The 20,631-nt window shown below is 37.6% G+C and overlaps 3 protein-coding genes across 7 annotated transcripts in view; 1 reads left to right on the top strand and 2 right to left on the bottom strand.

Moving 5' to 3' along the window:
- Positions 1 to 1,873: 1,873 nt before the first annotated feature.
- On the top strand, positions 1,874 to 6,917 carry RTE1 (protein REVERSION-TO-ETHYLENE SENSITIVITY-like protein (DUF778)). Its single transcript, XM_089163677.1, has 3 exons — positions 1,874 to 2,052; positions 5,443 to 5,883; positions 6,176 to 6,917. The coding sequence occupies exons 2-3, from the start codon at positions 5,605 to 5,607 to the stop codon at positions 6,596 to 6,598; spliced, it is 702 nt and encodes a 233-aa protein (XP_089019803.1). The 5' UTR covers positions 1,874 to 2,052; positions 5,443 to 5,604; the 3' UTR covers positions 6,599 to 6,917.
- Positions 6,918 to 8,698: 1,781 nt separating this feature from the next.
- On the bottom strand, positions 8,699 to 13,940 carry LOC149009327 (Tetratricopeptide repeat (TPR)-like superfamily protein). Of its 2 annotated transcripts, XR_016174732.1 has the most exons (4): positions 13,653 to 13,940; positions 13,212 to 13,282; positions 10,743 to 13,127; positions 8,699 to 10,137 (listed from the first exon to the last, which is right to left on the bottom strand). XR_016174732.1 is itself a non-coding variant. In XM_089164074.1 (3 exons), the coding sequence occupies exon 3, from the start codon at positions 13,081 to 13,083 to the stop codon at positions 11,068 to 11,070; it is 2,016 nt and encodes a 671-aa protein (XP_089020200.1). In that variant the 5' UTR covers positions 13,084 to 13,127; positions 13,212 to 13,282; positions 13,653 to 13,940; the 3' UTR covers positions 10,191 to 11,067. The 2 variants fall into 2 exon arrangements, 1 of the variants encoding a protein (XP_089020200.1); XM_089164074.1 differs by lacking the exon at positions 8,699 to 10,137 and having other exon boundaries at positions 10,191 to 13,127.
- A 525-nt stretch (positions 13,941 to 14,465) lies between these two features.
- Positions 14,466 to 20,631, bottom strand: part of LOC149009326 (Tetratricopeptide repeat (TPR)-like superfamily protein) — a 31,968-nt gene continuing 25,802 nt past the window's right edge. For 3 of the 4 annotated variants that reach the window (XM_089163052.1, XM_089163054.1, XM_089163053.1), the window contains exons 9-15: positions 19,611 to 19,706; positions 19,266 to 19,439; positions 18,610 to 18,837; positions 17,815 to 17,958; positions 17,501 to 17,689; positions 16,174 to 16,293; positions 14,467 to 15,878 (exon numbers count right to left, since the gene is read on the bottom strand). In XM_089163052.1, coding sequence (XP_089019178.1) covers positions 15,477 to 15,878; positions 16,174 to 16,293; positions 17,501 to 17,689; positions 17,815 to 17,958; positions 18,610 to 18,837; positions 19,266 to 19,439; positions 19,611 to 19,706 — 1,353 coding nt within the window. In that variant the 3' untranslated portion in view covers positions 14,467 to 15,476. Of the gene's footprint in view, positions 15,879 to 16,173; positions 16,294 to 17,500; positions 17,690 to 17,814; positions 17,959 to 18,609; positions 18,838 to 19,265; positions 19,440 to 19,610; positions 19,707 to 20,631 lie in introns of all 4 variants that reach the window. The other variant, XM_089163055.1, reaches the window with a different exon arrangement.

Raw genomic sequence — 20,631 nt, 5'->3', positions numbered from 1 at the left:
GGGTTTTCAAATCTACTAGAATAAATCTCTTCCTGGGTCTTTGATTGTATGATGGATCATGCCGTCTCCACAATCATCTTCGGCAAGGTAGAAACTAGGTGTTTCCCAACCCCACACACCCCACCCAAGAAGAAACTTCTTAATTTGAAGTGGTAAGGTCATTTGTCAATAAATTTCTTCCACTTCGAACTTCATCCCCTAAATTTAATTCAAATGACATAGAACAAACTCTCCTTCAAATTAGATTGATTACCTCATAACTAGATGTGGGTTAACCCGATAATTTGTTCTTAAAGCATCCCAAAATATCAATATCAATATTAATTCGAACGCAAAAGCAAACTCGGTTCTTGCCCTCCTCAACAGCTATGGATTACCCAAACCTTCTTCTTTTTTCCCGGTTCAAGATTACCCAAGCTTTTCACGAACTCATATCAAATCCATTTCTGACAATGATATTAATGATCAATTCTTTAATATGACTTATAAATGGATTTCAACCATTTGATGTAATGTTGAGACATGTCACATATCTACAAGAAAATTGATGATCCATTTTCTAACATGAAAATGGACTTGATAAATTTATAGCACTTTACTCAAAGCTAATTAGCAACTTCCCTAAATTACCATCTCACAATGCCATTAAAAATTTGAAACCAATTTTCAATATATCTTGATGTTGAGACATGTCACATATCTACAAGAAAACTGATGATCCATTTCTAACATGAAAACGGACTTGATAAATTTCTAGCACTTTACTCAAAGCTAATTAGCAACTTCCCTAAATTACTATATCACAATGCCACTAAAAATTTGAAACCAATTTTCAATATATCTTGAATATGGTGATTTAAGGCTCAACCAGGCAAGGTTATTCTCTCAGTGCCCAAGAATGTTGTATCTGATAAACCAAATTGAATACCTATGCCCCCTATCTTCTCAATCAAAATTCAAGATACTTTGACACTCGAATTTGATGCTTGTCTATACCATCGACACTTAGAGATATGGGGCAAGTCATCCCCAATAAAATTGTTGTCTCAAATCATGTAGTCAGATTTTCATTCTCCTGATTTTGTCCTGCCGGTCCCGTAGACATAGGCAATTGCAAAGATAGTGTGTTTCATCATACGGTCAACAACCTACAAAGAAATCCATTCTCATAGATTTGAAAATTCAAAATATTTTTATTATTTTTTTTGTTTTTTTGAGCAAACTATTGTGCACTATGCCCAGAAGAGTTTTCCTCACCACCCATCCAATTCACGCTATGCATTGGTGTGTGCCCATGCCTCCTATCTTCTCAATCAAAATTCAAGATACTGCAGGGCTTGCTAAGCTTCTCCTATTTTTTTTTTTTTAGTAAAAGAGACCCCTTTTTTTTTGTTTTTTTGTGGTTTTTTTTTTTTCCTACTCCATAGTATATGAAACTAATACTCTACCGTATCAAATTCAATACGATTATTTTTGTACCATGTCATGCCAAATTTTGAAACGGTGCGGTTGGATACCGTTTTATACAGTCAATTTTGGTAACGGTATTCGATTCCGGCACGAGATTGACCGCCTTACATGCTGAGGCTCAACCCCTTTGTCCAAGCCTCAAAGTCAAAATTCAGGTTATTTTGACAATTTTGACTACGGCATAAGAAACTGTTTGTTCCGGTTGAACCGGAAAGACCGGTCTAATATGTCGGGGGTGCTTCAGACACAGAGAAAGAGGGAACCGGATTCCATGTTATGGTTCAACCGGTCAGATACTGAAAGTGGTTAGTGGTCACTATAAGTGGACCCGCCAGTCCCAACAGAGTCCTTGTAAATTATTAATTTACATAAAGACGAAGGCAGGTTCATGCACCTTCCTCTTCTTTGGACTTAAGCTTTCCCTCTAGAAATTAGAGAAAATTTTCGCACAGATTCAGTGTATCAAGTATTCAAGCCAACCTCAAAAGCCCTAATCGACTCCAAGTTTCATTTGGGGATTTCTCAAGAGTCATGGGTTTCTGATAATGGAGTTGTTTTGATCGCCCCTGTGCATGGACGAAGGTAGCTTCGATGCTTATGTACTTCTCTCTTACTCTAATTTTTATTTTCCTCTGCGTCTATGAATTCTCCTGTTTGAGCAGGAATTTATTTCGCTATTCGCCTTCTTCACTTCTTTATTTGGGGCAAAACGTGTTGCTGTTGCTCCCATAATGTGTGTTTCTCTCTTTTCATTTTTCCATTTCCCCGCTAGTCTGTTCTTGGGTTGATTTCCCCCCTCTCCATCTATAATTCCTCTTGTTCGAACAGTTTGATATCTGGTTTAATGGTCATAATCTCGTTGACGCTTATTGTCGTTTTTTTCTTCTTTTTTTCTTTTTCTGGTGGGGGTGTTGAATTAAACATTGAACTTAAGCAAATTGATAGTATTTGAGCTTTGAAGCGAGGAAGATGCCCAAAAATGCGGCACAATTTCTGCAGAAACTATACTCCAAAGTTTGCGTGAAGGAATGGAAAAATTACTTGTCGTGGTTTAAGTTCCTATGGTGTCTTTCTGTTGATGGGCTGAGAATTTTTTTTTTTTTTTCTTCTTTTTGTTCGGAGTGAGTGTGGTGTTCTAATCGCTGTGTGTTCTTGCGTTGATCATAGTCTTGTCTTATTATCATTCCCTTTTTTTTTTCTCTTTTTTAAATTGATTTATTGATTTATTATTTTTTTAATTCTTTGGGGTTGGGCTGGGGGGGGGGGGGGGGTTTGGTTTAATACCATTGAACTTTGTTAAATGAGTAGTAATGCACCACAATTTCTGCAGAAACTAAAGTTGAAAGTTTGCGAGAAGAGATTGAAAAATTACTTGTCGCGGTTTTTAAGCTCCTATGGTGTCTTTCTGTTAATGGGTCGGGACTATTCCTTTCTTCCACTTGTTTGGAGTATGTGTGGTGTTCCATTGGCAGGGGAGACGACTAATGTTTGGAGAATATCTGACTTCGGTGATTTCATGTTTGTGGATGGCAAAATATTAGTTTCTATGATGTTTCTGATATGTATAACAACTCCTATAATTTTGAAGTGTTGTACATTCAAAATTGAACGAGATTTTCTTATAGGTAGAGAATATTCAACGAGATTTTCTTATAGGTAGAAATATCTCCCTAACCATATTGAGCATTTGCGTTAGTCATTGGGTCCTTTACTAGATAATACAATTTTAGTTACAGTAATAGCTGCCTTCCGTGCCACTTCATTAACTGTTGTTGCTGATTTGAGAAGTTTAACAAAATAAAAAGTAGTTAAAAAGTGTCTTTTGGCATGACTAATTACACAGAAGTGATTGGAATTACTGACTGTAGCCATGATAGCTTGCTAAAGACTTGGAAACATTTCTTTGTAGGCCAACTCCACCTTCAATATTGATTTCAATTCCTTGGCTGGCCATGTTCTATCAATGATATTCAATTTGTTTGCTTTGTTTTTGAATTATAAAATTCTTTGATACAACTCCCCAACCATTTAAATCTTCTCCTGAATTGACTATTGTATTGTTCCTCTGGTAGAACTCATTAGACTTTTTGGGAGCAAAAACAAATATGAACTTGTGTAACTTGTGTAACTTGTATGATATAATGAATGGATTTTGATTCCTTAATGTTCTTTCTGTGGAACTCCCCAGTGATTAGGAACTAAATGGAGTTCCCATTAATGGTATAATTCAACCTTCAGCTCCCTTTTGTTTCATAGGCAAAAAAAAATCTGTGTGAGCTTGTGAAACTCTCGAACTGTTCACACATTAGCTGTTCTTGTTGTTCAACTGGAATTAAAAGGGTAAGTACCATGTTCTGCACTCTGGGAAATGAAATTCCATTTTTTTGGCCCTTTTATTAAATAACTGATCCTGACTTGAAGGGTTTGTACTCACATGGTTCTAGGAAGCTGCTCTCTCTCTCTGTCTCTCTCTGTCTCTCTTTCTCTGTAAAGTTTCTCAATAAGTCGCTAGAGATGCCAATGTTTCTCTTGGCAATCTTGTAACAGCCCCAAGATGCTGTCTACTAGTTCCTAAAGTCATGGGTATGACAGCCTCCTAGTCCTAGGTTTGTCTTTGTGCATTCATATGATAACCTTAAGTCTTGTTAATGTATGTCATATGTCAAGGTTCAATGTATTTTGTGGATTTTTGGATAAGGATAAGCTCTCTCCATCTAACATGCCTTATTTGTTTCCTTTTCTCATCTATAAATAATGTAGGGATCTATTATAATTCACATAAGGCATTGTTACTGGCATTGCCAGCCCTTGCTGGCCCCTGCAAACCCTGCCCCCACCCCCACAGGGGCTTGATCCCAGTGATTTGCCGCTCATCCGCAAGGCCCCTGCTTCTTGCAACTCGCTCCTTTCCCCCCTTTCCATTGGGACTTCTATCTTGTTTAGGTAACTGATTTCTGTTTTATTGATTTACGGATGATCCCATGTGGATCATGTTTTCACAACTGGAGCTTCATTAAGTTCTTAAAGCACAAACTGTCAATGTGGAATATCCGTGAATTTTTCTTCAGATAAGCCAGTTGTAACTGGGTCAGATCTCTGTTTTGCAAAGATTAAAAAACTGAAAAAATAAGGAAGATGTATTAGTGCTTCAGATCTCTGTTTTGCCCCCTCTTCCCCACCCCAAAACAAAAAACTAAAGAAAAGTGGTGCTTGGGATTTGGGTTGGGGGGTGGAGAGAAGAAACAGAGAAATGCAGAAGTACAAGATTTGGGAGCCACAGTAGGTGGGTGACTTCTTCTTACTTTTACAAAGGGAAGCTTGTAGCAGGCTTAGGAGTTGTGGTAGATTGGTGCTTTTTTTTGCTTTTCCTCTCTCTTCTTCCTAGTTACCAATGTTAAGGTGGTTCCTACTTCTGAGAGAGCTAATGCTAACTTACTTTATGTATTGAGATGGGAATAGATTTCCTTGTGTTAAAATACTCTTAAGGGACATGGGGTATTCAGCTTATGAAGGATGGGTAAGGATAGTTAATAGAGTTAATAATGTTGGAAGAATGATTGAGGTTTCCTAATTGGAGTAGACTCCTATTTAGATATATCTTTTGTTTTCTTTTATTCTTTATATTGGTTTCATATTTTGTGTTAGACTAGGTTTCCTAATATTTATGATTGGTTTTTCTATTCTATTTGTTTTGTATTTCCTTTTCCTATTCAGAATAGGATTTACTAAGATTGTAACTATAAAAACCCCATTGGGGACTATGAATGAAGATAAATTTATGATATGAAATTTAGTTACTTGCTTCTATAAAAAAAAAAAAGAAAAAAAGAATACCTTTAGCCACATTGCCATTCGACATACTTGATGAACTGTGGGTGTTCTTGTAGTATTTGTTTTGCTAATCCCATTGTTTTTGCCTCTCCATGTTTTCTTTTGAAATGCTCATGGTAGTTTTATTCTTCTCATATGCAGATTGACTCTTTCTGCTCTGCTGTTTGAGTGACAGCAGAATAACTTGATACACTCTGTAATAGGTTAGCAATGTGTCAGTTCTGAGGAATGTTAGTATGGAGTGATCATGTTTAACAGACCAAGTTTGTATAGAGCCAGATCTCTCCGGGGAGAAGTTCTATAATGGAACTGACAGAAAATGTTGTTGAAGGCAGCTCTTACAGAAGCTTGTCACATGAGCTATGGTCACTTGAAGAAATTGATCCAAAGAAGTCAAAGTTTCCATGTTGTGTTGTTTGGACTCCACTCCCCGTAGTCTCGTGGTTGGCACCTTATATGGGACATGTTGGCATATGCCAGGAAGATGGGTCCATTCTCGATTTTGCAGGATCTTATTTACTTAACAGGGACAACTTTGCATATGGGGCTGTAGCCAGATATCTTCGCCTGGACAGAGCACAGGTGTGTTTATTCTAACAGATCATATCTCTTCTTTTTTGTTTTTAATTGACTCTGGAAATATATATAACTGTTTAGCACTTCAACTTGGTTATTCCCTTATTGCCTATAGTATTTTATTTGACAAAAGCATTGTTTTCAACTGGCAGAAACTGCTAGCAATTTTATTTTATATTCTTCTAATGCTATTTAAGTTCTTCTGTTATGGAAGGGAAAAAGATTGATTATTTTGATGGATTAGAGATATTAATTGGTCCATGAATTGGTTTGGGTTTGATCCTGACATGTTGGACAGTGCTGTTTTCCCCCTAACTTGGCTGGCCACAAGTGCAAAAATGGGTACATGCATGCAGAGAACGGAACTGCCATCAGTTGGGATGATGGACTGACATCAAGCATGCATAAATATGAGCACAAATCCTACAATCTTTTCACCTGCAACAGCCACTCGTTTGTTGCAAACTGTTTGAACAGGCTTGCTTATCGTGGATCCCTCGGGTGGAACATGGTTAATGTCATTGTTTTGATACTATGGAAGGGGCAATGGGTAGATGCCTGGTCAGTTGTGAGATCATTCTTTCCCTTTGTTCTGGTGCTCTGCCTAGGATTGCCGATAGCTGGGTGGCCGTTCTTAATCGGGTTGGCTGCCTTCTCTGTTCTCCTTATTGGGTGGTTTCTCATTGGTACTTATCTCGCCAAAACTCTGATAGACTGCTAGATCATTGTGTGGTACAACCCGGATTTCTTTAATTATTAGAATGATTGGAAATATTCTTTTGTATCCGGTCTGTTTTTTGGGGTAGAATTTGTATCTGGTTGTAAGATTCACTGAAACTCCTTCTCATATCTCTCCAACTGCAATCTGTGAAGGTGTTAGTTTGCAGTCCCCACTAGGGAGCCCAAGAAAACTGCAATTGTTTTATATCAAGATAGAGAATTATCTGGATTCTTACTAAAAGAAGAACAAAATGATAGTTATAAATGTAAATTATCAACTTATGGATGATTTGTTTTTCCCTTTTTCGGGATGGAATTATGTTTTGATCTGTCTTCTTGAGAATTTTCCTCTTGCATTACCAGTGTGTTTAAGATCAAATTTTCCTCCACCGGAGGTGGTTCACAAAACAAACCTTCTTCTAATTAAACACTCAGTTTTAACACTAATCAAAGTAACCTTATTGAATCCGGTTTAGGTTCCTGGAACAATTTGACTTGGATCTCAAATTATTAGTATGTGTTACTACTAATTATGCAAAATTATTTTCTAATATTTATGGGTTAAAAGACCTTTCTTTGCTTAGAAATGGATGTTTGATAAATTTATTCTACAAATATTTATAAAACATTATTAGAATAAGTTGGTGTTTGATAAATTCATTTCAAGTTTTAATCATGATCAACTTTTTTTTTTGGCACTGTATATGTTAACGATTTTCACAACCATTATTCGACTTTGCCCAAAAAAAGGGTGAATTTACACTACACACCATCTGGGTTCAGATGTAGATTTAAAAACCCAACTTGAATTAGGTAGAGTTCCTTGAGTGAAGAAACCCGTTGGATCCCTCCAAAATTGTCAACCTTACAAATAAGCCCTTCCACGTTACACACCGTTATTTGGTTGTTAATGGTTGAAAGAAGATCATCAGTTTATCCTCAATTACAAAAATGAAATAGAAAATCTAAAATGAAATTATGTTTCTATCCTTGACCTAATCTAACCCTTTCAAAGTCAAATCATACAGAAGGACGAATTACTTCACCCTTCTTTCTTCCTCTCCTGAAAAATTCAGAAAACAAGCACCCGCTACCTTATTGTTCTTTGTTGGTGAGGGACTTTCTTTCTTACCTGAACGGGAAGATGACGTTTTCCGTGATTTTCCCACGGTTATGACTCAAAAAACTTGAACTTGTAAGGAACAACAACTGTCCCAGCTACTATAGACTATAGTGGAAAGGGACCTGCTCAATCCTCAAATGTGTCTTGTAGCAAAGAATAAGAAGTGATGACAAAGTAAAACACTTCAATGTTCGATGGATTGACTGACTGAAGACAGAATAAGAGAGAGAGAGAGAGAGAGAGAGGCATACGGTAGGAAGAAGTGAAGAACAGCAATATATACTAGTCCAAGAAGTGTGAAATGAGTAGGCCTACAGACCCAGCACCATTTATCTATAGAAAATAAGTTACATATAGACCAAAGTCCAAGGATGCTGAATGCTATAAGCAATCTTTTCTTACTTGTACCAAAATATTTAACCATCCATTGATCCAGGGGAGAAGGAAGTGTTTGAGGGTTGGGGGGTTGGAAATTTTCTTTCTATGGTCCAATATAGACGAAAGTGACATCTTGGAAGGTTAAGCTAAGTAGGTTGACCACACAAACTTGCCTGATAATATAAGAAGCTAGTAATGATGAAGAGAACACAGCTGACGTGATCTTACTCTTCAACCAGGTGTCTAAGACTCTAAATGGAATTATTTTCCGTGCCCATGCAAGTCCCAGAAGCAAAAGCTTCATCTTACAGTAAACCTAGTGTCCATCTGGAATACCTTTGAATTGCTAGTAATTAGGATGAGAAGAGAACCCATTTCACATTATTGCAAAGCCATAAGCTGCCAAAAAGAACCTGCAGTTGAACCAAAAATAATGTAACAAATCAAATTACATACAGAAGGGAAAACTACACTAATAAATCCCTATAGCTACATTTGTGTACCATGAAATAAGGCTCAAATTGGCTATAACAGAAAGCTCTATTGATTACCCTTCTTTTGTGTAACAGAATTGGGGGGGGGGGGGGGGGGGGGGGAATAGTTAGCAGCATAAAAACATGACAGCAATAGTGATTTACTGACCTCAAGATGAAGCCATGAGATTTTGTTGAGTCTTGATCTTGGAACTGTTTAACATGGAGTCTAAAGTAAAGAAGCAACAGTCATGGTTCAGATATTCAGGATTACACGAGAAGATGGAACCACTAAACTTATTTGTTGAAAACTGAATATCTGTGCTGTAAAAGCCGTGATTTAGTTAACCATTTACATTACATAACTAATCCGTTCTCATCCAACTAAAAAGATAAATGTCTCATAGTAGCTACTAGCTACTTAGGAAGTAAAAAGGAAAGACAAAATGAAGCTGACTCTAGCAGGCTTACACAGCTTAAGTGCAAAAAATTTGACATTTGATAGCGGTAATGAAGCAGAGATTTTTCTTTCATCCCCCATGATTTCACATGCAGCACGAATTTGAGGATTAGCCGCAATCAAAGTTACCAACTTACCACAGAATAATGATACATGAAAAGTTTAATGATGCAATTGATCCCCATTATCAATTTCATTTGTCTCTATAAGATGATATTGATCAGACATGCTATGATTTTCCAAACACTTGGAAGCTATTACCTTATATCAAACCCAGAGGAAACATCCTTATAAGCACCTCCCTGGAACATCTTTGTCCTATCTTGGGTAGATGAAGCTCTTCCAACAGTGTTGACCAGGTTCTATGTAATGCAGAGCACCAAATACTATCATATCGATGCTCAAGGATCTCTTTTGAATTCCAAATTTCCTCCCCTCTATAAATAAGATTAACATCTTCACTTGTACTGCTGCATTATATACTTCATCTGAAACCAATATCATGGGAAAATAGCAACAAAATGTAGCATTTCCCCACTGGATGAAGGCCAAAGTGAGATACAATCCTTTTAAATACTCCTGTTTTATTTTACCTTTGACAGTTGACCTTGCCAAGGAACAAATGTGTAAATTCACTGAAGCCCAAGCAATGGTAAGATAGCTAGTAATTAAATATTGAAGATACGCATGGCCTGTTAGTTTGTAGGAGAGAGGCTGCAGAATCGAGTTTCGAAGACCAGGGAAAACAGTTCTAAGCACATAGAGAATGAGTGACAGAGATGCGGGTTGAAGAAGAAAACGAAGAAAACAATATGTCAGTAATTCACAATAAACATATTGTGAATTAGATAGGACAACAGAGGGGGGGGGGGAACACCTCACACAAAGCTAACTAGGATACAGAATGAAAATTGGTCCCACCTGTTTCTTCCATAAAAGAAGGGGGGGGAATTCGAAGCCTCTTATCCACAAATTTGCTACATTGCCCCCAAAATAGCAGAGTACGAAGTCAATATATGAATCCAAGTCATTGGTTGTCGGACGAACCCTGGGTTTCCATATGATTAGATGATGTACCATTCAGATAAGAAAGCTCACATTCACAACTGCAATTTACAATGTAACAAAATTGTGAAGTACTAATCTATATAGTAACTATATTTAAAATCTGTATGCTTAAAATAAGATGCAAAGTGCCAGAAAAGAAAATAGGAAAAACAAAGAAAATTCTTAATAAGAAGAAAAGAACGCATTACAGCAGCACCCCAACATTAATAAAAACCACACAACCAAATTTACTTCAAAAGGTTTCAACATCAGTAACATAAATCTTCCTCTACCAACCCTGTAGAAGATCGACTCAATCAAAGCTAACACCTAGGACCAGAGAAGTATGGGATAATTGACTCATCGGAAATTTCAGTATGCAAGGATGACTCACTTAAGCACTATAATATATCTAGCAATCTTCATTAACAACCTTCTAGGCTTCATGTAATTCTCAGAAAACCAAATCAAAATGTTTATTGATCAATACAATTAACAAATGAATAAACCGATCAGCGAGGTCACTCATCAAAAGGTGGATGACATGACGTTATCAGTTGTATACCCTCCAAGATACAAATTCATGTCTTCAGGTTGTACAAACAAGAGCTGAGCATCCAAAAGGATTGGAACATTCATGATAGGAGGTTTTTGCAAAACTCACCTAATGACTGGCATAGATGTGTGATTGGCAACAGGTAGTTGTAACATCAAACTTTCGTAAATTCCTGGATCAATGGCTTTCATTGCACACTTGTCTCTTCCAACAGCATAATCTAGTCCATGGGGAAAAAGCTTTTCCCATTTCAGATAGAGGCCCCATGATCAGTTGTAGACTTATAATACAGTGCTCAGGTAAAACTGAGAGACATGCAATTGTACCCAGAACTGGATAATTGTCATGAAAAACTAAAATTAGGGGCCATAAAACATGGATACCATCGATCTTCCTGGTCGTTGTTTCCCTTATATCTTTCCTTTTTTAAGAACTACCAGTAATCCCCACATGAGCAACAACCATTGCTGAAATGATGAAACCTGTTGGTGTCTCTCACAATGATCTCCCTCTCCATCACCTTGGATGCAAACTTGATTGCTGAGTGGCAGTCACCACACATCCTGATATTCTTTTTAATCCTAATGGTTGAGCCAGGAGGTGTCTTGAGAAGGGCAAAGGCCAAAGCAAGCTTCTCGCTGTGGTACTGCAGTTTTGCTTCCCTTTCCTGCTGATCCACAAACAATAGCACGTGACTTGTATCTGGGACATATCCAACTTCCCTAATCTTGCTGCTAATCTTCTCCCACATCTTACGTATCTCTTCTCTCTGGGGATGAGCATCATCATTGGCAACAAACATGTGAACGGCATTCTCTATCTCCACCCAACTACAAGCAGGTTCCTTCTTCACCCCACTCTCTTTCATTATCTTCCTCACTTTTGCTGCATCACTCCATCTACCAGCAGAGGCATATATGTTAGACAGCAATACATGGGGGCCTGAATCATGGGGATCAAGCTCAAAAACACGCTCAGCAGCCAAAGCACCCAATTCCATATTCCGATGCATCCGACAAGCGCCAAGCAAAGCTCCCCAGACAGCAGCTGTGGGTTCAATTGGCATCTCCCCTATGAACTTTTCAGCTTGAACAAGAAGACCTGCTCGACCAAGAAGATCGACAATTGTCACATAATGTTCAACCTGTGGTTCTACCAAGTACTTTTTCATCAATTCAAAGTAGTACATTCCTTCATTCAACAGCCCACCATGGCTGCAACCAGTAAGAACACATAGAAAGGTTATCTCGTTGGGTTTAATGCCAGACCTTAGCATTTCCTCAAACCGACTAACAGTTTCCCTCCCAAGCCCATGTTGAGCACATCCAGTAAGAATCGAATTCCAGGAAACAACATCTCTGCTTTCCAACCTACAAAAGACCCTCCTTGCATCCTCAATACTACCAGCTTTTGCATACATGTCAAGAAGAGTGTTACCAACAAATGCAATAAGCTTACCACCTGACTTTATCATATGGGCATGCACCCATTTGCCTTGCTCAAGAGCTCCAATGCTGGCGCAAGCACTAAAAAGGCTTGAATAGGTGAAATGGGTAGGTCGAAAATCTTCCCTCTGCATCTTCCAAAACAATCTAACAGCATCTTCTCCTTCACCCTTCCTAGCATGGCAAGCAATCAAAGCATTCCAAGAGACCTCATTCTTGATTACCATCCCATCAAAAATCATTAAAGCATTTCCCATCATTCCACACCTCGTATACATGTCCAAAAGAGAGCTTGCCACATAAACATTCAGTTCGTAGCCATACTTGATACAAAACGAATGGATCATCTTCCCACTATAGTCACTCGGTGCTGCCCCACAAGCCTTCAAGAGGCTGGAGAAGGTAAACTGATTTGGTTTCAATCCAACCTCAAGCATCTGAGGGAACAACTTAAGAGCCTCTTGGGCTCTATCATTCTGAGAGTATCCAGTAATCAAAGCCGTCCATGTGACCATGTCTTTAAAAGGCATATCATCAAATGTTTTTTGGGCTTCATCTAAACTACCACATTTGGCATACATATTGAGGATGGTATTTTGGATAAAAAGGTCAGACTTGAACTTGGAATTACAGAAGTGGGCATGGATGATTCTTCCTTCTTTCAACCTTCCAAGTTGGATGCATTTCTTGAAAAGCTTATTATACAACATGGGGTCTGGTTCCAATGAACCTCGGTCAATAAGATTGAGAACATGAAGCCCTGTTCCTGGTTTTTTACATCGACGGAGTAGATCTTTGTCCTGAATGACGCAAGATATTAGGTCACTATCCTCTCCTGAACTCTCAGAGTCCAAGGAAGCTTGAGTCGCAGACATGGAATATCGGAGAGGAATTAATAGCTGGAAGAAAGATGATACAGGGAGGGATATTTTCAGGCTGTAAAGGGAAGGATTATTGGAGCAGAGAAGCTTCTTCATGATTATTGTTGCATTGTTTCTTGCCATCTCTCCCACTATCTGAGATCAGGTATGTAGTATTTAATTTTGTCCTGATAATTTGCACAAAATTAGTTTTAATAAATAATCAATCCACAATGAAAAGATAGTTAATCTATTACAGAGCAACTTATTACCAGATTAGCAATACTTCCCATGCCTAGGAACTGAACCTCTTAGCTCGTATCGTCTTTGGACCTCTCATAAGCTACAAAATATAGTAAAACAGCAAACGATGGGTTAGAAAAAAATCACTAGTTGGTCAACTAATAGGTTCTAGTGTCAGATTAAGTTCAAAGTTATAAAAACCGCATCAGCTTCCACAACCCGATAAAGTGTTCTCAAAAATCTGTCCACACGAGTAGTGACAAGAAGCAGCTCCAAAATCCATAACACTAAATGGTATAGGCATCGCTATACTAGAGGCTTAATAACCCTAAGTCAAATTTCACCTCCGGGTTGTTCCTCTATCAAGAAATGACTACCTAAATCAATAGCCCAATCATATTTATTTTTTCCTTTATAATATCTTCAATTGCTAATTCTTGTATTATTTTCCTACAGTAACGCATAAGTACCTGGACCTGAAGGTGAAGGAATGTAAATCTGTCATGAAGTAGCAGAGCCCAGGGGAAATGATCAAATGGAAGTTTCATCTCTGAGACGTGCTTATTCCCAGGAAAGAATTTCATCCTCAAAACGCATAGATTTCTCGCACGTCGCAATCGGTGAAAGAAGAGACTTCAGCGATTTTTCGTTTTGGCGGTAAATGATCGATTAGGGTTCGAAGGTAGGGAAAGCACAAGATGAATCGACATTGGGTTGTTTAGCGTTCGAAATTTTGAAAGCAAAGTTGTTCGTACGTATTATACGCGTTGGTTGAATACTTTGAACGTTTCATTTTCCACCCCCTACATTATATTTAAAATTTTGCTTTTATAGTTGACATAAATTTTGATTAAAAATTCACAAAGGAAAGAACATATCAACCACCAAAAAAAAAAAAAGGAGAGAAATTTTTAAGTATCACACCTTGATTACATTCTCAAAGAGAGCTTTGTCATTCACAAAGGTCAAATTCAATAACCTCTGCATTGAGAAATATGGATCTTACCACTCTACCAACCCTGCATTGATAATGATAATCTTTCAAATTTTATGAGGCTTTATAATTGGGAGAGAGAGTACTCATAGACGGTAGAGGAAGATGAAAAAACTAACCGAGCACAAGTTTTTCGTTTAAGGTCATTCTCTCGTTCTTTTGAAATATTTAACTTACTTATATTAATACTTAACTGTAATTAACTGTTTTCTTACTATGCTTACAGGAGAGTGTACTTTTGGTTAAAAGTACACTCTCCTGTAAGCATAGTAAGAAAGAAACTCCTCTCTAACCTCAAGGGTTGGTTTAGTTGGCAAAGACTATATCTTATAGTATGAATGAGGTCAAGAGTTCAAATCTATTTGGTCTAGGAGACGTTAGCTGAGGTGCGTATAAATTGGCTTGAACTGGCTTGAACGGCCTAAACGAACATCAGCTTCAGAAAACATAAGATCTCCTCTCTCCAAGGGACCCAAAGAATAGGATCATTCAAAGCCTTGTACATAAAATGCAAACTAAGAGCTTCCAATCCCTACACAGAACAACTTAAAACTGGCAAGTAGTCCTAAAACTGATAGTTTGAATTTGTGAAACATGTTGGATTATGATAAATAGAGAGAAGGTGCATTCATCATCGCACAATCAATAAATCTATGTTTGAGCACAATGGCACCTGAGTATTTGCAATGTACACAAGAATACCGAATTGAAGCAATCTGGACGCAAGTTTGTGACTGAAGTAAATGATACAACTTTGCTCACAATATCAAACTTTCAAGGAAAAACTAAATCACATCAGATCCAATGCAGGTTGCAGAAGAGTTATATAAAAACTTAAAAGCCTGAAACTAAATATTTGTCACATTTTTGGTTTCCCAGTCTCAATGCTAGCCTACGAATATTTTCAGTATGACCTACTTAGTTTTTCCTTGTGGTTTCTCTCTATAAACAATAAATAATAACAATAGAGATACCATGACACTGTCACCAAATACAGTTCATGTTTTGTATAGTGTACAACTTCAGCAAAACAGCAGCATACAGGTTGTAAAGCTCCAAGTTTCAACATGATGCAAAAATGCAGTTCCTGGGCGATTCCTCTCTTGAATCAACACTTTATTGTCAAGTCTGGTTTATGGGTTCCACCGCCCGACTCCATATCCGCCTTCAAACAATATTATTATTTCCTGTTAAAAACTGCATGCATAATTTATTTCTCTCCCCACAGAGTGAAAAAAAAAATATTAATCTGTGCGGAATCCCTGTTTCGGCAGGAAGCAGATTCCTTCATATAAACCTCTCAGCAAACTCTCCTCATTGATCGATAGTTAGACAGTCTTTTGGCCCATACACTTTCATTGGGTGACCATGAAATGGGAAATCCTAAAAGTGCACACCATCGAATGTTCATAAGGGCAGCAGCAAGGTTTTCATCATCTCTGAACAGTTCAACCATTTGAGAATCAGCATCCAAACCTTCCGCAAGGATCAAATCTTCTTCAAAGCATGCTTTCTTCTCCTGGAGAGTATTTTCATCTTCAGAAATCATCCGCATACTTAAAACCTGCAGTGCATCCATGGCCGTGCTCAGAAATCCACGGTCAACATATGCAGAGAACACGTAACAGCAAGTTGATGGATCTGGCTGGATTTTCTCCTGGTGCATCCTTTCTACAATATGCTCGATTATGTCAATTCTTCCCTGACAAAACAAAATTTGATATAAATTGGCAAGCCAGTGTGATCCAGCCACATAAAAAAGCAGCACATCCTTAACTGAGGCTTCTCCATAAATGTAAAAGAAATGAAGGCACAGGCAGTGGAAGCCACCTTTCGATAGATCTCACCAAGGTAAGCTTCAGCTAATGATAATAGTTCATTGGACTGGAGGATTTTCAATTGTATATGCTTGCAAAACTATAAAATTTTGTCATGAACTAGCTCCATGGCCCGCATAAGATGGCAAGTAAAATAACTCTCATATTTATGAAAAGTACCTTCAACTGTGCTTCATGAAGGATGGTGTTAAATAACAACACATCAGGCGGAATCCTCTCCAAGGAAGCTTGATTGAGAAGATTCAATGCTTCATCAAAATCTCCATCAAGCAACAGAATCTAGCAAAAAATAACACAGCATTTAGTGTCTCTTCAGATTGAAAGAGTTCATATCACCTTAGAATACCATCAATAATATAAGATTACTGTAATCTATCGGATTAAAGTCTCTCTACCTGAGGAAACATCCATGCTTCTAACAAATTCAAACCACAAACCACACTTTTAAGTGAATGTCTCAATTCTACTGGTCAACGGAATTAAATCAGAATTATAGTCTCACATAACAACTGATCATCACAATTCTAGATTCTCATCCTCTGAGCCACTGTAAGTTGACTATTCAAGGCAGTTTGTATTCTCAAGGACTCAAAAAAGAAAGAAAGAGACTCTTGATGAGACTCCAGAACAAGATACATGCTTTCTTCCTATTTTTGGAGGGTTTGAGGTCGGGGGTAATGACGAATAATAACCAAGAATCGAGATAATACTCCAGAAGCATTATAAACCAACAATTCTGTCAGTCACCTCTGCATCCCAAAGCTATACGAATCTACTCGACTGAATTAAAGCAATGCAACTACAGATGCACTCATTGCTACAACATCCAGTATCTTTGGCCATGGACCACAGATTTTATCCAAGATGGGCAAACCAAAATATGAATCTAAAAGGTTAAAAACAATTAACCTTAATTTGCCAATAGGGGTCAATAAGGTAACCTAAACGCTAGTTGCAATGCCTGGTCTTGAAAGAAATATGGAGCTACAGTATCGTATTCCTAGATGGGGTGCGAAAGAGAAAACAGAGAATCCAATACATGTCTCTTTCCCTATATCATAACTCAGCGACAGGGTTGCCAAATCAAGAAGATTTGTGTTCATGACCAACTAAATGGACTAAAATCTACAAAATCCCTACTCCAAAAAGAACTCAGCTTACAAACCAACGATGCTCTCAGGCTCACCATGAATCCATAATCTGAGCGCAACAGTTAGGGTTATAGAGCACCAAGCAACTGGGTTACTGAAAAAAAGGGACAATATGAAAATGATGACCATTAGTACAGACATCTTGAGTATAAGCGGAGTGTATATGACATCAAGCACCCCAATGAAGGGATCAGACATGTTTCATGTTATAAAGTATTAAGAATATGGATGTTAAGTTATAAATGTCGATCTTCACCTGTTCCATATATGATCACCAGTTTGTCTGAATAAAAGGAAACTCAAATTGTGCAAACTAGGACATTGAATATGCATACCTTTATGAGAGCAGTGTATGTGCACGTCCAAGGACAAAAACCATCACGCAACATCATAGAAACAATTGCAGAAGCAGACTTGAAACATCGTATAATGCTGCAGCAATCAATCATGATATTGTATGTTGCAGCATCAGGTGGCAAATCACGATATTTCATATTTTTGAAAACTTCAATCGCCATGTGAGACTGCATTTCACGCAAGAAAGTAATGCAATAAAATATGGTAAGGATAGTAAGTGGTCAAAAATAAAAAATAAAAAAGACAATCTGTGAAAGAATTAGAATTAAGCACATGCTAGACAAGTGTGTACTTCATTAGCCTCAACAAGTGAGTGCAGCACTGTATTGTAGATGGATGTTCCCGCATAAACGTTTGTGACACAGAACTGGTTTTCTGCCACATGTAAATACCGGATAAGCTCTCTTATCATCCCCTCGGCTCCTAGAGCTTTCAGCTGAAAGAAAACCAAATAATAAAATAGATGTTATAACCCTATGTCGACTGAAGGAATTCCAACAATGATAACCAAGTAAGATGGTGTTAAAGTTGGTGGTTTAAGATTACTATCTACTGCTAAAAATGACAAGGATTGGTTGAATTCTTGGCAATGGAACACAATCTATCAACTGAAATTTGGAATCATTGATATCCTATACATGTGTCAGGGGCATCCCATGACACCCAAAACATTTCCGCGTATAACAACTGTATTAATGGTCCCTCTCTTCTCACCAGGTACTGCTTACACGAATATACAAGATTGTTTTAAAGTGTGTTTGAAATTGTGCAGCCTTACATTTACTAATTCAGGAGATTATTGATAGTATAACAAGAAGCAGGGTACATATGCATTTAAGGTTTCTCGCATCAGTTATGAAAACACATCATATCAGCATTTGAGGTGACGAGCATGTCAATAATACTCGAATATTCTATTTCACATTTCTTTAGGAATACCTGTGGAGCCTTCAACCAATTTCAGTTCACCCACTGAGAAGGTACAGTGAAAAAGGACAACAAGAAATCTTGGAATTACAGTTTATATTACTAAAACACAAGGATACAGCAAGTTGAAAAAGTGAGAGACATAAAGATGCAAGATTACCAAGGTCTGCATTGACAAATGACTGTGCTGAACTCCATTTTTCATCATATCCAATTCTAAAGCTTTGATCCTTTTAGCCGCATCTACCTTTGAGAACATATCCCCTTTCTCGTAAGGAGCATTCACATTACCAAACAAGGAAAACAACAGCTCATATGTACTGATGTCTGGCTGGAGTTTCAATTTCTTCATTTTACCTAATACCCAGACGGCACGCTCAGGCTGATCCTGCAACATGTTTAAGTAATATATCTTCAAATGCCATCCATCGTATAACTATACTAAAAGAAGAAAATGTGGGAGGGACAGCAGAGGGATTGGGGGGGAAGTTCCAGCCGATTTCAAACCTTATTGATAGAACTGATGAAAAAATCATAGTTGATAATAAAAGATCTTGATCAGAAAAAGAAAGACAAGAACATGCTTAAATGGTATCTCTCAACTTTAATAAGAGAAGCGACTCATTAGGTGTTTCTACTCGCCTTGGAAACACATTTCCACCATCAGTAACCATACAATTTTGACTGTCCTTTTTTCATTTTTCCATAAGCAATAAAACAAGATTCCTTTCATTACACTTACATAAATTTAGAACTAGATAAATAAAACAATATAACAAAGGTTAGTATTTTGAATTGCCATAACACAATATTTACCATCACATCACATGCTGCAAGCAAGGCATTGAAGGGCTGCAAGTATGGAGACTCAACAATTTGATCTAGCAGAGTCTGAGCTAAATCTAGTTCCAGATTTTTGCTGCAACCTATCGAAAGGATTGCAAGAGTAGCATTATATGGCTTCAAATCCCTCTTTAACATTGCTTTAAACTGCAGATATGTGAAGACCAAAAATAAAAGGAAATATTAGTGCAAATTACTCATAGCCAGAGAAAGAAGGATGTTTTCTTTACAAAAGCAGATCTAGAGACAAATAAATATTATTATCAAACTAGGAAACCAAATATTTATCATGTATTACATAGTTTCACATTGACTCACCACTTTCATGCCATCAGTAATTCCTCTCTCCGAAACCACTACTCTGATGAAGCTATCAAACGTACTTGGTGATGGTTTCAACCCAAGATTGTTCATCTATAAAGAAATGCAGTCTCAATTTAGCGAATGGTGATGATAATCTACAGGTAACAAAAGAAAATGCACACATCAAAATACATTCAAGGTACCTGGCAAACGGGATGGCATAACCATAACTTCAATGATGAAAAAGCAGGACCAAATAGAATGATTGAAAGTTAATCCAGAGGCTGTTTTTAACAATGTAATATACTGCTTCCATAAAGCTTAAAGATTAACAGCAGTGTCCTTTTAATTTTTTACAATCAAAGATCACAAAACACCTTGGTATGGCGCTTATGACTATGAATATCAGGGGTTTAGTCGATAAATGAACATTATGCAATATGAAAGCTCAAGGCGGCCATAGGCCCACAGCCCTAGGGTATATTGTCATGAATACAGAACTGTGCCAAAACAAGCAAGGGGCGATACTTGACCCATCCGATGGCTTGAATTTTTTGGTAGGCCATAGAAGCCCAGACCAAAGTACAGGCCATTGGATCTTTTTAATGCTTATACATCAACTATGGAAGACATTTAGTCCTTTTGCTTATTCAAGTATAGGTCGGGCTTTGTAATTTCAACTATCCTTCCATAAATGTGCAGGCCAATGGTGTTTTTTCATGCCCATATCAATTATAGAAGACATTTAGTCCTTTCGCTTATTTTAAGTATAGGTCAGGCTATGTAACTTGAATAATCTTCTGATAAGTCAGTCATTTTTGTCGAAGTCCTAAAATTGATTCACAGATTAAATTTCAAAGAGTAAAACAATGCGGGGGGGAATTTTGAGCAAGCTGAAATTATGTTTTCCCACTTGCAGGGCCCATTTGGATCCTCGAACCACCTTAAAGTAGAGTTTATTTAGTAGTATAAGGGGGCATCAGTTCATTAGGTTAGGGTTAGAAGTTAGTGTCAATATAGTACCATCTGTAACTAA

The sequence above is a fragment of the Hakea prostrata genome, chromosome 7, assembly GCF_041222555.1.
Source record: "Hakea prostrata isolate BN-2017 chromosome 7, UWA_Hpros_2, whole genome shotgun sequence".
Classification (NCBI taxonomy): domain Eukaryota; kingdom Viridiplantae; phylum Streptophyta; class Magnoliopsida; order Proteales; family Proteaceae; genus Hakea; species Hakea prostrata.
Note: the sequence above shows the minus strand (reverse complement) of the source record. Positions and strands in the feature narration are given on the sequence as shown.